The sequence below is a fragment of the Lepidochelys olivacea genome, assembly GCF_965140295.1.
Source record: "Lepidochelys olivacea isolate rLepOli2 genome assembly, chromosome: 18".
Taxonomy (NCBI): Eukaryota; Metazoa; Chordata; order Testudines; family Cheloniidae; genus Lepidochelys; species Lepidochelys olivacea.
In genome coordinates, this window is record NC_140428.1 from 13447136 (window position 1) to 13461098 (window position 13963).

General features: G+C 53.5%; 1 protein-coding gene across 2 annotated transcripts in view; it reads right to left on the minus strand.

Annotated features, from left to right (window-relative positions):
• ATP13A2 (ATPase cation transporting 13A2) overlaps positions 1 to 13963 on the minus strand; it is a 70817-nt gene continuing 56854 nt past the window's right edge. For both annotated transcript variants that reach the window (XM_084651666.1, XM_084651667.1), the window contains exons 17-29: positions 12485 to 12598; positions 11070 to 11226; positions 10402 to 10522; positions 9609 to 9733; positions 9022 to 9182; positions 8149 to 8259; positions 7188 to 7267; positions 5562 to 5714; positions 4673 to 4769; positions 3350 to 3573; positions 2794 to 2945; positions 2495 to 2667; positions 1 to 1603 (exon numbers count right to left, since the gene is read on the minus strand). In XM_084651666.1, coding sequence (XP_084507792.1) covers positions 1433 to 1603; positions 2495 to 2667; positions 2794 to 2945; positions 3350 to 3573; positions 4673 to 4769; positions 5562 to 5714; positions 7188 to 7267; positions 8149 to 8259; positions 9022 to 9182; positions 9609 to 9733; positions 10402 to 10522; positions 11070 to 11226; positions 12485 to 12598 — 1839 coding nt within the window. In that variant the 3' untranslated portion in view covers positions 1 to 1432. The remainder of the gene's footprint in view (positions 1604 to 2494; positions 2668 to 2793; positions 2946 to 3349; positions 3574 to 4672; positions 4770 to 5561; positions 5715 to 7187; positions 7268 to 8148; positions 8260 to 9021; positions 9183 to 9608; positions 9734 to 10401; positions 10523 to 11069; positions 11227 to 12484; positions 12599 to 13963) is intronic.

Consider the following 13963-nt stretch of genomic DNA (forward strand, 5'->3'; position numbering starts at 1 on the left):
AGAAAATAATGTTGATTTATTAGATACACTCAAAAAAGCAACACAGCAAAGTTGGAGATTGTACATGATTTACACACCACCTCCTCCCCACTCTATACTCTTTGACGAATAAAAATAAAGCTTACATCTTACACATCTTCCGTTTCAATTCCATCGCTTTGCCGAAGCGTCACCAGTAACGTTCTAGCAGAGGACCCATCAGCAGTGGAAGTGCACAAACCTGGCTTTCAAACTGGAATCTGGCACGCAGCTTCTCGGCTACAGTGGTGGCAAACGACCCGGCTTTTTGGAACAGTGGCAGCAATCCATGCGCTCCCCAAGAGCGGAGGCAAGGATCGGTTTGGATGGACACTACGGCCGACTGCTACAATTCTACCTGCTCTGATGAACAGGCGAGGGGGGGGGGGGCAGAATAAATACAGCTCTTAATTAAATATCTCTAATCCCATCCTTGGTCACGTTCCAGCAGCTAGTCATGCCTGGTCTCTCAATGAGCGCTGAGCATCACACGTGCCAGGTAACACTCTCCTTTGCTACAGCAGCTGGGTTGCAAACAGGTCCGGCAAGCTAACAGAGTCTGCGCCGAGTGGCCATTCGGAGGTCACTGCCTCGACTGCAGAGGGATGCTGGCGGCTTGTTCACAGCGAGAAGAGCCGCAAGACGAGGGCAGCACTGTGGCAACAGCGGCCATCTTTTATTAGTGGCTTTTAACACCAAGGACAACGGAGTGGGGTGGGAGGGGTTCCCCCTTTTCAAACATTGCCCCCCGCAGCCCTTCCTGACAAGGTGTAACGTATCTGTGAGGACTGCTCCCTGCCCAGTCCAGGGCAAATCACCCGGCTGTGGATCTGAGCCAGCCACCCACGGCGAGTGGAAGAGTGGGGTCCCAAGGGGGATGAAGGAATCAGCTGGGGCCCCATACGGGGAAGCTAACCATTCGACGGGGCACTGTGACTAAGACATAGCAGCAGTCCCTGACGGCTCCTCTTCCCGAGTCACAGGCGCAACTGGACCAGTCACTTGCCCGCGTCTAATCCTGACTGGCGCTTGACCCACGCACGCCAGAGATCTGGAAGTTTCCCGCGCGGAGGGCAGCTGCTAGTACTGCTGAGGGCTTCCCTGAGGTAACCGCACCTGTCCTGCTTTCCAGAGCGAGGGAGTACTTGCACCCCAGGGGCGATGGGCTCCCTGGCCTTCTTCTGCCTCCCACATCCTTCCCCTGAGACGAGCACCTTGGGGCGATCAGCGGGAGGTTTCTCATTGGGGCGGGGCGCTGAGAACCCTGCCGTAGCCAGAGCCCATGGGGAAGGCAGCGACGGACAGACGAACGTAAATAAACGGAGCTGTATCGGGGAAGGCCGGAAAGGTCTTCCAGGCTGTTGCTGGACTCACGGACGCTGTCCCTGGAGCGAGGGCTCTCCAGGAGCTGGGGCTAGCTCCCGGAGATGGACATTTTGGGGGTGGCAAAGAGCGGCTCGTTCAATGGTGGCCAGGATGGCTGCTGCTGACTGAGCTCCTGCTCCAGCCTCTTGAACAGCTTCTTGGAGGCCCTCTTCTGGCGCAGCTGCCGCAGGCAGGTGAGCATGCCGTGATCCAGGGCGGTCTGGAGGGGGGAGGACGAGAGGGACGTGGGTCAAGGCAGCCTCAGCAGGGAATGAGGGGAGCTCGTACCAGCGTCGAGCTCCCTTCCCATCACACCCACAGCACTGCAGTGGAAGGGAATGGCTCATTGGCCACCTGTCCCTGGCAGAAGGGGTGAATCTGGGCTGGGAGGATAGGCCTGGATCAGGATTGTGCTGGGACACACGTCAGAAGGGCCCAGGCAGGGAGCCCATACTCATGCCAATCCAGAGTGGTACCCTCTGGCTGATGCGCTCTGTAGCACTGATTGGCTCTAGAACAGTGGTCCCCAAACCTTTGAGGGTCACACCACCCTTACCCCTGACCGCGCCGCCCCCCAAAGCCAGGGCTGGGAGCGGGGCCGTGGCTGGTGGGGACGGGAAGGGAGAGATGCGGATAGGAGTAAGGAGAGTGAGGCTGGGAGTGGGTTTGGGGGCAGGAGCAGAGCTGCAGCCAGGCTGTGGTGGGGGCCGGCAGTCAGGCCCCTGGCCAGGTGTAGCTCCACTCCTGGCCTTGGGCTCTGGCTGAGGCTGGGACCTGGGCTGTGTGTGGCTGTGGCCGCGGTCGGGAGCCTAACCGGAGCAGAGCTAGGGCTGGGAAGAGGCTGGGTGGTGCTCCCCCCGACCTCCGTGGGGGCTAGCCTGGACCCCGCCGTGCCCCCCCAGACGGTCCTCCAAGCCCCTGCAGGGGGGTGTGCCCCACACTTTGGGGACCTCTGCTCTAGAAGGAGCAGTGCCCAGCACTCCCCAGCCCATCGGGCACATCAGCCCATGGGGGGCTTAGTGAGGGGTACTAATAAGAGGGGGATCCCGCAGGAACCCTGCCCCCGTAGCTGGGTGCTCCCTCTGAATTCAGCTCTCCCCGACCCTCCTACCTCCAGCATGAAGGCTGTGAAGAAGTTGAGCGTGGCCATGCCTAGCAGCAGCAGCTTGAAGTTCATGTCGCCTACGTCTTTCAGCTTCAGCATGGCTTTCACGAAACCCAGCGGGTAAAGAGTTATCCCGATTGTCAGGCCGAAGAGAGCGACGAGGACGAGCAGGAACGGCACTGGGGGGGCAAGAGGAGACATCACGGACCCAGGACACGCAGCTCCCGCCCCCAAAGGGCTGGTTACAGGAGCCAAGTGACCACGGGAACCACCCCCTGCAGAGAGGAGGCCGGCTTGGCTCTTACCGTTAGTGTACAGCGGCTGCCGGAAGGGGTACCCCTTGGACATGGTGACGGCGAGGATCAGGTACTGGAAGGCCGAGATGCAGAACACCACGGTGTTCTCGTAGTTGGGCAGGTTCTGGGGGGCACTCACCGTGCTGTTCAGCGGGACGTACCTGGGTGAGGAGGGGAGGGGCAGGGATCAGGCACGAGCCTCTGAACGCAGGGAGCGGCGCGATCCGGCGGGACCTGCCTGCAACGTGCAGCTGGCTTGGCCTGGAGTGAGTCACTGCCGAAAGCCGCATTTGGTTCCCAGTTGAGGATTAGTGGACAAGAAAGGACATGAGCCATCTGACGGGGGTTAGGAAGGAACTTCCTCTGGGGGCAGGTTGCTGTTCTGGTGCCTGATGCAGATGGTGCTGGCCAGGGAGGAGACAGGATGCTCCCAGCTCTGATTCAGTCTGGGGGATTCCCAACACGGTGCCTTTCACGAGGCCAAAATGAGCTTTTGGGCCTCCCCTTTTAGCTGCTGTAGCCAGTTGCAGACAAGGAACTAGCTGTGCCCCAGGCAGACACTTACCAGCTCTGCGAGACTGTGATGAAGTAACTCATGACTTGAACCGTGATCAGCAGAGCCGCTTGGAGGAAGAGGCTGCCAAGGACAACAATGCTGATCAGTGCCCCTTGGGGGCGCTTTGCGCCCAGCTCCTTGGCAGGTCCGGTCTTGCCCATCAGCACAGCCACGGTCATAGTGATGAGCAGGTCAAAGAAGAGGAACTGGAAGTCACTCAGGTTGGTGTTAATCTGGGTGTGGGCAGGAAAGAAGGAAAAATGGAATATTCCCTCAGGAGCAGACTGGGATGGCTCAGGGGACTGGGCAGTGGGGTACAGAGCCTCATCTCAAGGTCACTGGTTCAAATCCAACAGTGACAGAAAGTCACTAAAGCAGAATCTTGTGAGGAAAGACCCGAATTCAAAATACTGCAACAAATCAGTGGCCGACTAGGACGTTACGGTGGCTGCTATGCTGCAGAGCCCAGCTGCTCAGACTGGCCTGTGTGCTGGAGAGAGAGCTCAGTTATGAAAAGCATAGGCCCTGACTAGATGAGCTAAAGGAGAATCCCAGTTTGCTCTTGGCAGTAAAGGGGGCTATGACACATGGTTGGGCGGTTCCAATTCCAGCGGGCAGTGGTGCATTATGGTCTCTATCATTCTGTCCTTCAAAGTTACAAAGACCAGTTTACAAAGAGGACCCCCCCAGAGCCACAAACTATCCCACGTCACAGGATGCTCCCCAGCCTCTGAGCCCTGCCCCCCCCAGATGCACATGCTTCCCTCTGCCCATTCATCTCAACCACCCCCTACTTTTGCTGAGCCCTGATGCTGCAGCCGAGGCCTGGAGGAGATCGCCTCTGAAGCCCACCCCCTCTCACTGGAGGGGGGGCTCTTGGAGACACTGGCGAGCACGGGAGCTCTGTGTTTTGCCTCCCTTGGGACTCCCAGCTCTGGCAGTATGCTGGCGAAAGGAGCTTGACTAACAGCCTCAGTGATCCGGGGGTCTGGTTATACCCGGAACAGCAATGCTACCTCCCCTCCAGTCAACCAGCGCGCCTCACTCTGGCCCTGTCTGGACACGCCACATCTCTCAGGGCACCAGGAGAGTTCAGTCTCCAGGGCCCGTTTGACTCTTGGCCTCTCTGCCCACACTCCCAAAGCAGCCAGCTCCATCACCTCACTTGCCCTGGCCAGCCAGCTGAGAGACAGCAGCAAGCAAGAGGCCCTTGCAGGATTCAAACCAGGGGGTTTAGAGGTGGGAGGCTCCAGGGTCTCCTTACAGCTTCCCAGAACCATCCAGTCCCCCTTTCTCCTCCAACCCACAAATGATGGTCCCCGAAACACTCACTGTGTAGAGTAGAAGCACGGAGACGAATTGCACCAGGCTGTACAGGGCCATGTACTTAAAAACCCCAAAGGAGGTGACCAGAGAACATCGGCCTTCCCTGAAAGAGAGATCAGAAAGACTTGACGGACCCGCCATTCGTAGACAAGGGGGCCAGGCAGTTCTGTGCAGGAGGAGAGGTATGAATCGACAGGACTTCATTTTGGAGCAGGGAGGAAGACCAGGTTTGTGGGCCAAGCAGCTGCCTCCATGGCTAGTTCAAAAGCCCTATAAGTGACATTGCCCCTAGCTCAGGGGCTAGGAGGAGAGGACAGAGTGAGGGGTAGGGGAGACTCCCTTTGCTCATGAACACAGCTCGGCAGCCAGCCTCGTGGCTAGGACCTCGCGCAGGTCACGGACACTCCCGGCAGGGTGAAGAGGAGAGAGGGCAAGGGTGAAGATATCAGGAAACACTGTTTCGCTAGGAGGGTGGTGAAGCACTGGAGTGGGTTCCCTAGGGAGGTGGTGGAATCTCCATCCTTAGAGGCTTTTAAGGCCTGGCTTGACAAAGCCCCGGCTGGGATGATTTAGTTGGGGCTGATCCTACCTTGAGCAGGGGGTTGGACTAGATACCTCCTGAGGTCTCTTCCAACCCTGGTATTCTAGGATTCTATGATCTGGGAATGGGGAGTCAGAGGCCATGGTCAGGTCACTAAAATACAAGCACTGAGATTCTCAGAATATTGTTAATTAACATTAATTAATCTCCGCGTTCCAGGCCGCACACTGGCAGCCACTACACGCCCTTCCAGCCAATTTGCCAGCCCCTTGCCGTGTTCACATCTCCACCCCACCCCCATATTCCATTCCCCCCCCGCTCCCCGCCATGCGGTTCCAGGCGGACGCAGCCCACCTTATGACCATGGGCACACACTCGATGTTGGCGATTCTGGAGGTGAACGGCGAAGCCACGGAGGCCTCTGCCTCTGAGAGAGAGATCCCCACGTCGGCCGCCTTCAGCGCTCCGCAGTCATTGGCGCCGTCCCCGCACATCCCCACGCAATAGCTGCGGCAAGACACGCACACACGAACAGGATAAGCCGAAGGATTCCCACCTCTTCCCTGCCAGGAAACGGAGCGTCCTGGATCCAGGTCGGAAAGCATGGGGTACGTAGCGTTAAAAGCACTGACGGTACATTGATAAAGGCGCCAAGCCCATGCAAAGCTCTTCATAGCACCGAGCTTCACAAACCCACTGGGAGATGGGCTAGAATGATCATTGGTCCCATTTTAGAGACAGGAAAATGGAGTCACAGAGCTGGGGGGGACCAAGTTGCCCCAGAATCAGTGGCAGAGTCAGGAGTAGAACCCAGGAGTCCGACTCTCTGCCCTGCCCCCATTTAATTACGAAACATTGCTCCCCATAACAATCATTCCATAAAGATTAACTCAAATCCCCTTACAGGAGGGGAGACATTTGCAACCTGGTATAACGTTTAGATTGTAACCTCCTCGGGGCAGGGACCTAGTGCCTCTATTAATAAGGGCAACACACGCTTCCACCTGTCACATGCAGCAACTTCAGCCTGCACTGACTCTGGAAAAAGAGGAGGGCACTCAGCATTTCACAGAATCCACAGATTAAGGCCAGAAAAGACTTTAAGAATCATATAGGATATAGGCTGACCTCCTACATAACCCAGGCCAGAGAATTTCTTGCTATGCACTGTTTTTTGCTAGATGAAAAAGCATCAGAAATGCCGACCACCACATACATACTAGCGGACTGTGATCAAGTCACTTCTTAAATTTCTTTGGACCTATGTAGGTACTAAAAACAAACCTGAAAGAGAAGTTGAAATGCTTATTTTATTTTAAAAAAATCTTCCATCCCCCCACAATAACTCTACTTAAAACTCTTTAGACTCAAGTCAATAAGAGAAGTCAATTCAGCTTTAAGGACAAATGCGCTAATTTCTCAATTACTTAGATTAACTAAATGTATGTCCCTCTGGCTAAAAAAAACCCAAGATCTCCACTTCCAAAACGGCCAAAGCACCATAGCATTTTGGTTCCGAGTCCTCTACGACTTTCCTAAGGGTTTCTTGAATCATGAACTTCTTATCTCTCCCCCGCAATCTGTAGTTAGAAAAATCATTGTTTCCACCTGCCTAGAGAAACCAGAGATGGGTATGGATCAAAAGCCAGGCCCTCAACAAGCTCAGATCTTGGGGAAAACTCCGATTTGAACATCACAGCTCAGACCCCCTCCTCTATAAAAGGGCCAAACCCCTGTGAATTTGGGGAAAAAGATGGATCCAGGTTTTGCAGCATGAAAGTAGGGTAACCCCCAGTTTTTGGGTGGGGGAGGGAAAAGATGGAAATGGATCCGATGGTGTGGTCGGTCAGAAGGTGATTTCACAGTTGCCAATAGCCCATGAGAAAGGAAGTGTACCACTTTGCATTGACAAGACGTCGCTTTGGAAGGAAGTGTTGGGTCTTAAACCGTCCTGTCACCCTCCTCTTCCCCCCAACTTACTTGAGGTCTTGTAAACTGTAAACCAGCTGTGTTTTCTGGTCAGGCAACATGCGAGCGAAAATCGTGGCCTGAATCAGGATCTGAAAGGGAAAGGGCTTCATGGTCAGGTAAGTCATGACATCAGAAGCATGTAAGCAGAGCTACAACCAGTGTGGCTACTCAGTAGAGACTAATGGACCACTGCTTTAAGGCAATGGGACGATGGGAGTGGCTGTGGGACGATGGGCGTGGCTGCTGAGGGCCATTCTCCTCGCTGTTGTGACTCTGGTCCCTGGATTGTTTCCACAGTGGTTAGGTCGGGGCAAGCAATGTGGCCATGCAGTATCCACTGCTGGTTCCCATGGGGACTCGGGAGTGTTTGGTCCAGGAGACGCCTCATAAATGACCAGTTATGACAGGAACCCAAGGAGCTACCCGTGGGAGAGGTTCCTAGCCATGGGTGGTGGTATCCTAGGCTGGGGAAGGCTGTGCCTTCCAAAACAGCTAGGTGTGGCCCCACCCATGCTCCTGACTTGGGCTGCGGCTGTGCCCCCTGCCCTCCTGGTGCTTGGGGGCGCTAGCTGGGTGCAAGGGCTGGTGGCTGCGGTTGGGGGGGCTCTGGCGGGTGCAGGGTCTTGGGCGGAAGGGGTGGGGCCACGGGCTAGCCTCCCTCAGCCGGCAGCTCATGCATCACCCATGCTCCTAGCTGCAATGAAACAGGGCCCTGAAATCCCACAGGGCAGGGGCTGCCTCCTTACACGATCTGTAGGGAGACACACTTATGGCAGTGCGGGAACGCTGCAGCTTGTGCACCTCTGTTCCGCTACTGCCAGGCACGGGCAGAAAACAAGGAGGAGAAGCGTCAAGCACAGACTGGTGGTGGGCAGGAGACCTTCGCCATCCCCACTGCCCTGCAGCTGCAATGCAGGCTTCACCACCAGCAGGCTGTTTCCATGAGACGGCGGGAGAGGGAAGGACTCACCCTGGGTAGCAGGTGGGGGAAGTGTTCACAAACCACAGCGAAGGATTTCCCATTCAGTGCTAAGTGGCAGGGCTGCTGCTCGAGGAAACAGCCATCCTGCTGGTACAGGCCCTGCAGAGCAAACCACACCACCAGCCGCTTAGCTCTTTGTGGACTTCACTTCTTTCCACAGTCTAACCCAGCGTCTGTGATCAGCAGCCAGGGGAGAGATGGCCGAGGGAGATCACCCCTCTCCACACCCAAGCAAGAGCTGGATTTTGATTGAGCTGAGCCACCCCCGTCGGCCCCAAATCAGGGTCACACCCTGATCCACGACCCAGTCCCCAGCTCGCTGAGCCCGCGCAGTGGCTCCTTTGACGTGCCCTGCCCTGGCTGAGGAAGTGCAGGGTAGATCGGATCCCACTGCCTAAAGCAGCCGGAAGTTTGGAGCAGCTGCGCCTGCCGTGCTCCGGCCTGGGCCTGCCTGTTCCGGCGTAAGGGGGTCAGCTACAACTAGGGGATGAGTATGTTCTTGGGGGTGGGGAACCAGCCTGCCTGCAGGAGCAAGATATAGGACACGTGTACAGCTCCCAGCACAATGGGGCCCAGCTCCAGACAGGGGCCTCGGGGCAACACGACACTGCAGATAATAAAGAAGAGGAACGGACGAGGGCAAGTTACTGAGCCCCACTGCAGGGTCCTGGAGTCCTGGTGCTATGGGGCATGTGGCATCCAGCTCTCTGCTCACCACTGAACCAGCTGGATGCCTCACAAGGGGGACGGAAGAGGGCTCTTGCATGGCCCTGTTTGTTCCATAACCCATAGTATTGCATGGGGGGAAGGGATTCACACACAAGGCTGTTGGGTTTTCCCACAGTCCCAGCCGAGACTCACCTGTGGCTGCTCCTGCCCCTGGGGGTCGTCGGAGAGGATGAATTTGAGGGTGGCGGGTTTGTCGTGGCTGGGTGGCGAGGCATTCACGAAAACCACCCGCTCCTTCAGCTCCACCATCCGGCAGCTCTTGGCCACGTTCACCGCAGTCAGCATGTTGTCCCCTGGCAAGGAGAGAGGAATGGGGGAGTTCACACCTCTCAGAACCGTGCTGCATTAGCTGATGGTTTCACAACCAGAACCAGACTTAACACTGCTGATCTTGCCAAGGTTGTTAATAAATAAGGGACTGTGGACACATGAGCCTCCAAGTCCCCCTCCCACTGTGAAGGGGTCTGTTTTGCTAGCTCCATTTTACAGACGACTAAACTAAGGAACAGAGCAACTTGCCCAAGGACAGAGAGTCAGTGGCAGAGCCAAAAATAGAACCAAGGACTCCTGGCTCCCAGTCCTCTGCTCTAACCATTAGACCCCACACTTATAAGAAAGGCTGTTTACTCCTTTGCAGTTGCAATAAGCTTTAAACCCGTGATCTCTTCCTCAGATCTGGCCTCTCCTGTCCCAACCCCAGAAGCAGCTCTGCTGGTTACCTGTCACCATGATGGTGCGGATGTTTGCATTTCTCAGCAGGTGGATCACGGGGGCCGTCTCCGCCTTGAGAACGTTTCTCATCACGAGGAAGCCAAGGAGAGTCATTCCACTCTCTACGGCATCCCTGTCAGGACACAAGATGGCACTTGGCATAAGTGTCGGATGCCAAAACAAGATTAGGGGAGTGAATTAGACTGGCCGTTACTTTAGTATCTGATCCTTTAAAAGCCGTTTAGATCTCCCAATATTCATAGATTCAGATCAGAAGGGACCATTGCGATCATCTAGCCTGACCTCCTATTACACAGGACAGAGACCTTCCAGGAACTGAGTTTTGTTTCAATGCTGACCCTGGAGTGATCCCAAGAAGTGATTTTTATGTTTGCTGACAATTCCAAACAGACAAAAAAATCATTTTGGGTTGAATGAAACATTTGACCATTTTTCAACAGTTTTGATCAGTTTAATAAAATTAAAGAACATTTCTAAATGAAGCCTTGGATAAAAAAAAAACAAAACAAAAAAAACCCCCAAACACATCCATTGTTTGATTATTATTTATGGGTTTTCCTCCCCACCCCAGCTGAAACAACTCAGTGAAACAGACACAAATTTGTGGAACGGTGCAGTGTCACTAAGCAACTTTTTTCTTCGCAGAAAAGAATTATGGTCAAAAACTTTTGCCCAGCTCTAGCTGACTCAGGGAACTTGAAGTGCCCCAAGGCTCGTACAAGGAACGAAAGGAGGAGAGGAAAGTGAGAAGGAAGGAAAACTTCATGCAGGCTCACACACCTAGTCAGCTGCTGAGCTTCTTCAAAGGTTTTGATGGTAGTTAGCGTTTTGTAGGCTAGCCCCAGGACCCGGAAACCATCTGTAGTGTAGTGTCGTAACAACTGGGAGAAATCCAGAGGGACTGCAAAAAAGGGCTGTATCAGTTCAGAAATGCAGACTACGTCCAAGGTCCCAGGGACCACATGCAGAGTGAGTCTGGGAACAATGGCTGATCTAGTGTATATCAGCACTTTCAGGGCTACTGGAAATTCAAGAGGCAACTCATTTCACCTACTGCCCACAGGGTGGCTTGATCTCCTCCCTTTTCCTCCCAAGATAAGGGGCCAGGAAGTTGAAATAGCTGGCAATCAAGGTACATGATCTAGAGAGATTTGGATGGCAGAGATTCTTAGCCTTGCTCAGTGAGTACCTGCTCCTCCCGCCCTCCAAGTCCTAACAGCTGATCTCCTTGCTTGGTCTGCTATAGACAATGGCCTCCAACATCAGGCTGCCATAAACAGAGGTGTCACTATTGTTGCTGCTCATGAAATTTGAACCATTTGCCTCCTCTCTAGGTTGTCTTTGGAGAGCAAAGGGAAATGCTAACGGGTGGTTTCCACTGCCGACTGCCAAGCCCAGCAGGCAGGTCAGACATCCCTAGCTGTGAGATGTGGGTCCCTGCCCTTTACCTGTTTCTTCCTTACAGAGACTGGCCACCATCTCTGGAGCCCCCTTCATGTATGCCTCCGAAGGGGCGTCGCCAGGCAGCTTCACCAGGACGCTCATCCTCTGCAGGGAAGAGGAGAACGGGAACCGACGGAGAATCCCAGCGGATACCTTGTGTTTCTGGGGAGGGAATGGAATCCAGTGACATGCCCTGACAGTGCCGAGCGACACTAAGATTACATGGCACATCAGCCGTGGGTGGCAGGGTTCCAGTCACAAGGTGGCACATACCCACCCGCCAAAAGCACTGCTTGCTCCCGGGGTGGTAGGAATGGCACATCTGAATGGGAGCCGTGGGAGATTTTGTTTTTTGGGGGTGTCAAAAATGCATGTTGGTGAGCTCTGAAACTATTCACGAATTCAGGTTGAATTTGGCTAAACAATTTGGACTGAAAAATGATTATTTTTTAGTGTTAAAATGTTTCATTTCAACTTTTCATTTGGGACCAGTGTTTCAAACTCATATTTGGCCAATTTAAAAAAGCAAAAAAAAAAAAAACCCCCCTCCTGAAAATGACCAAATCAAAATGGAAAACCTGAAAAAAAAATTTTATTTTCACAGAATATCAGGGTTGGAAGGGACCTCAGGAGGTCATCTAGTCCAACCCCCTGTTCAAAGCAGGACCAATCCCCAATTTTTACCCTAGATCTCTAAATGACCCCCTCAAGGATTGAATCACAACCCTGGGTTTAGCAGGCCAATGCTCAAACCACTGAGCTATCCGTCCCTGTCCCGTAACCTTTTGGTCCACTTGAAACAAAAAGGGAAAAATTTCATTCTGAATCGACCCGAGAGGTTTTGGTTGATCTGAAACAAAAGGGTTTTGGAGTTTTCAATTTGATGAAACGTTGAAAGAATTCAGTATGGTTCGAAGTGAGCTGATCCCCCCGGGATTTTTTGCTGAGGTCCCCGAACCAAAACAATACGCTCGGCTCTGGTGCCTCTTCTACGTGAGCTCTTTGGTGTGGCAGAGAAAGGCCTGGACATGAGCCTAGACAATTTCAGACTGCAAGTGGGGCATCGATTTTTAGCAGCGAGGGGGTTAACCCTTGAAACAATTTACCCAGGGTCATGATGGATTCTCCATCACTGGCTATTTTGGAATCAGAAGTGGACGTGTTTTCTAGGAGGTACGTGCTGGGAATTGCTTTGGGGCAGTTCTCCGGCCTGTGTTAGCCAGGGCTCAGACCAGATGATCACAATGGTCCCCTGTGGCCATGAAATCTATGTCACCCCAGCAGCAGGTGCCAGCCTAGTAGTTAAGAGAAACTAAGCTGCTCCCCTCTGAAGTACAGTACAAAACATCCCCTCCCTCCCACTCCAGCCATGGCACTTCCATCCCTGTGCAATCAGGACACCAGGTAAGCAGGGGCTTACCATGCCGTGGGGCTGTTCTTCCAGAGGGGGCGGCCTCATCACTGCTAGGACCTTTGTCCCGAAGAGCTGGACTGCGCGCAGTTTGGCCTCCTCCCACGTGGACTCCTCCAGGGTCTGAAACCAACAAAGTCAGGCACTTTAGAAGATGCCCCTTCTCTGCAAGCCCAGCATCTATTCCCCACCCAACAGCTGAGCTCACAGCACCGAGCCACACAAAACCAATGGGCTCGCTAAACAAAGGCAGCGATTTGCATTTCAGATGCGGCCTCTTAGGATATGTCTACACAGCATTTTGGAGTGAGCCTCCCAGCCAGGGTCAAGGGGCTCGTGCTAGCACTTGAAGCCTTGGTTAGGGGGTGGGCTTCAGAGTCCAAGTTGCGACTTCAAAGCAGTGTCTCTACGGCTGTTTTTCAAACACTAGCACAAGCCCCTTTAATCCGTCGACCCTGTCTGGGAGGCTTGCTCCAGAATGCTGTGTAGACATACCCTTAGCTTTGCTGATGGAGCTGGTGCTTCCCTGGCTTTAACGCACAGACACAGGAGCCAGGACAGTGCTGGATGGAAGAGAGTAACTCCAAAACATGTTGACCTTTTAGATCTACTGATATGATGTTTAAAAAAGAAAAAAAATCCAGCTCTCCCCAGCTGCAGGAGTCGCCTCTCCACAGCTCCTGCCTGCAGCGGAATGCCTGTTTCATTCATTCAGTCACACCTGATCCATGAGGCAGGCAAGTGGGGACAGACTGTGTCTCATCTAACCTCTCTTTGAACATTTCCAGGAATTGTGCTCTGACCACCTCTCCAGGGGTTGGACTTGGGGCCCCGACTTTTTTCACGAATGGGGCCCTGTGAATCTTTGGAATCTTTCCCTAAACTGTAGCCTAAATAACTACATTTTTTAACCTACCAGTCTGTGTGTTGATACTGGACCCAGTGCAGACAAACAATCCTCTTCAGGGCTTTGCTATGGCCTCCCTGAAGTACTTACACAGCACTGTTATTTATACACTGCTGGAGAGGCTTTGAGTAGACTAAATGTGTTGTTGGAAAAACAAAGTGCTGCAATTTAAGTGGCTTTTTCTCGACTTTCCCAACTGAGGGCACCACCTTGCTCAACAATGACAGAGCCTGGCAACATTGTTGGGTGAGACACGAGACTTTCATCGGTGTTATCGGTTCTGTAGCTATTCTAGAGACTACAACTCCCACGATCAATGGTCATAGAATCATAGAATATCAGGGTCGGAAGGGACCTCAGGAGGTCGTCTAGTCCAACCCCCTGCTCAAAGCAAGACCGATCCCCGACTAAATCATCCCAGCCAGGGCTTTGTCAAGCTTTGAGGTTTTAAAAACCTCAAAAGAAGGAGATTCCACCACCTCCCTAGGTAACGCATTCCAGTGTTTCACCACCCTCCTAGAGAAAAAGTTTTTCCTAATATCCAATCTAAACCTCCCCCACTGCAACTTGAGACCATTACT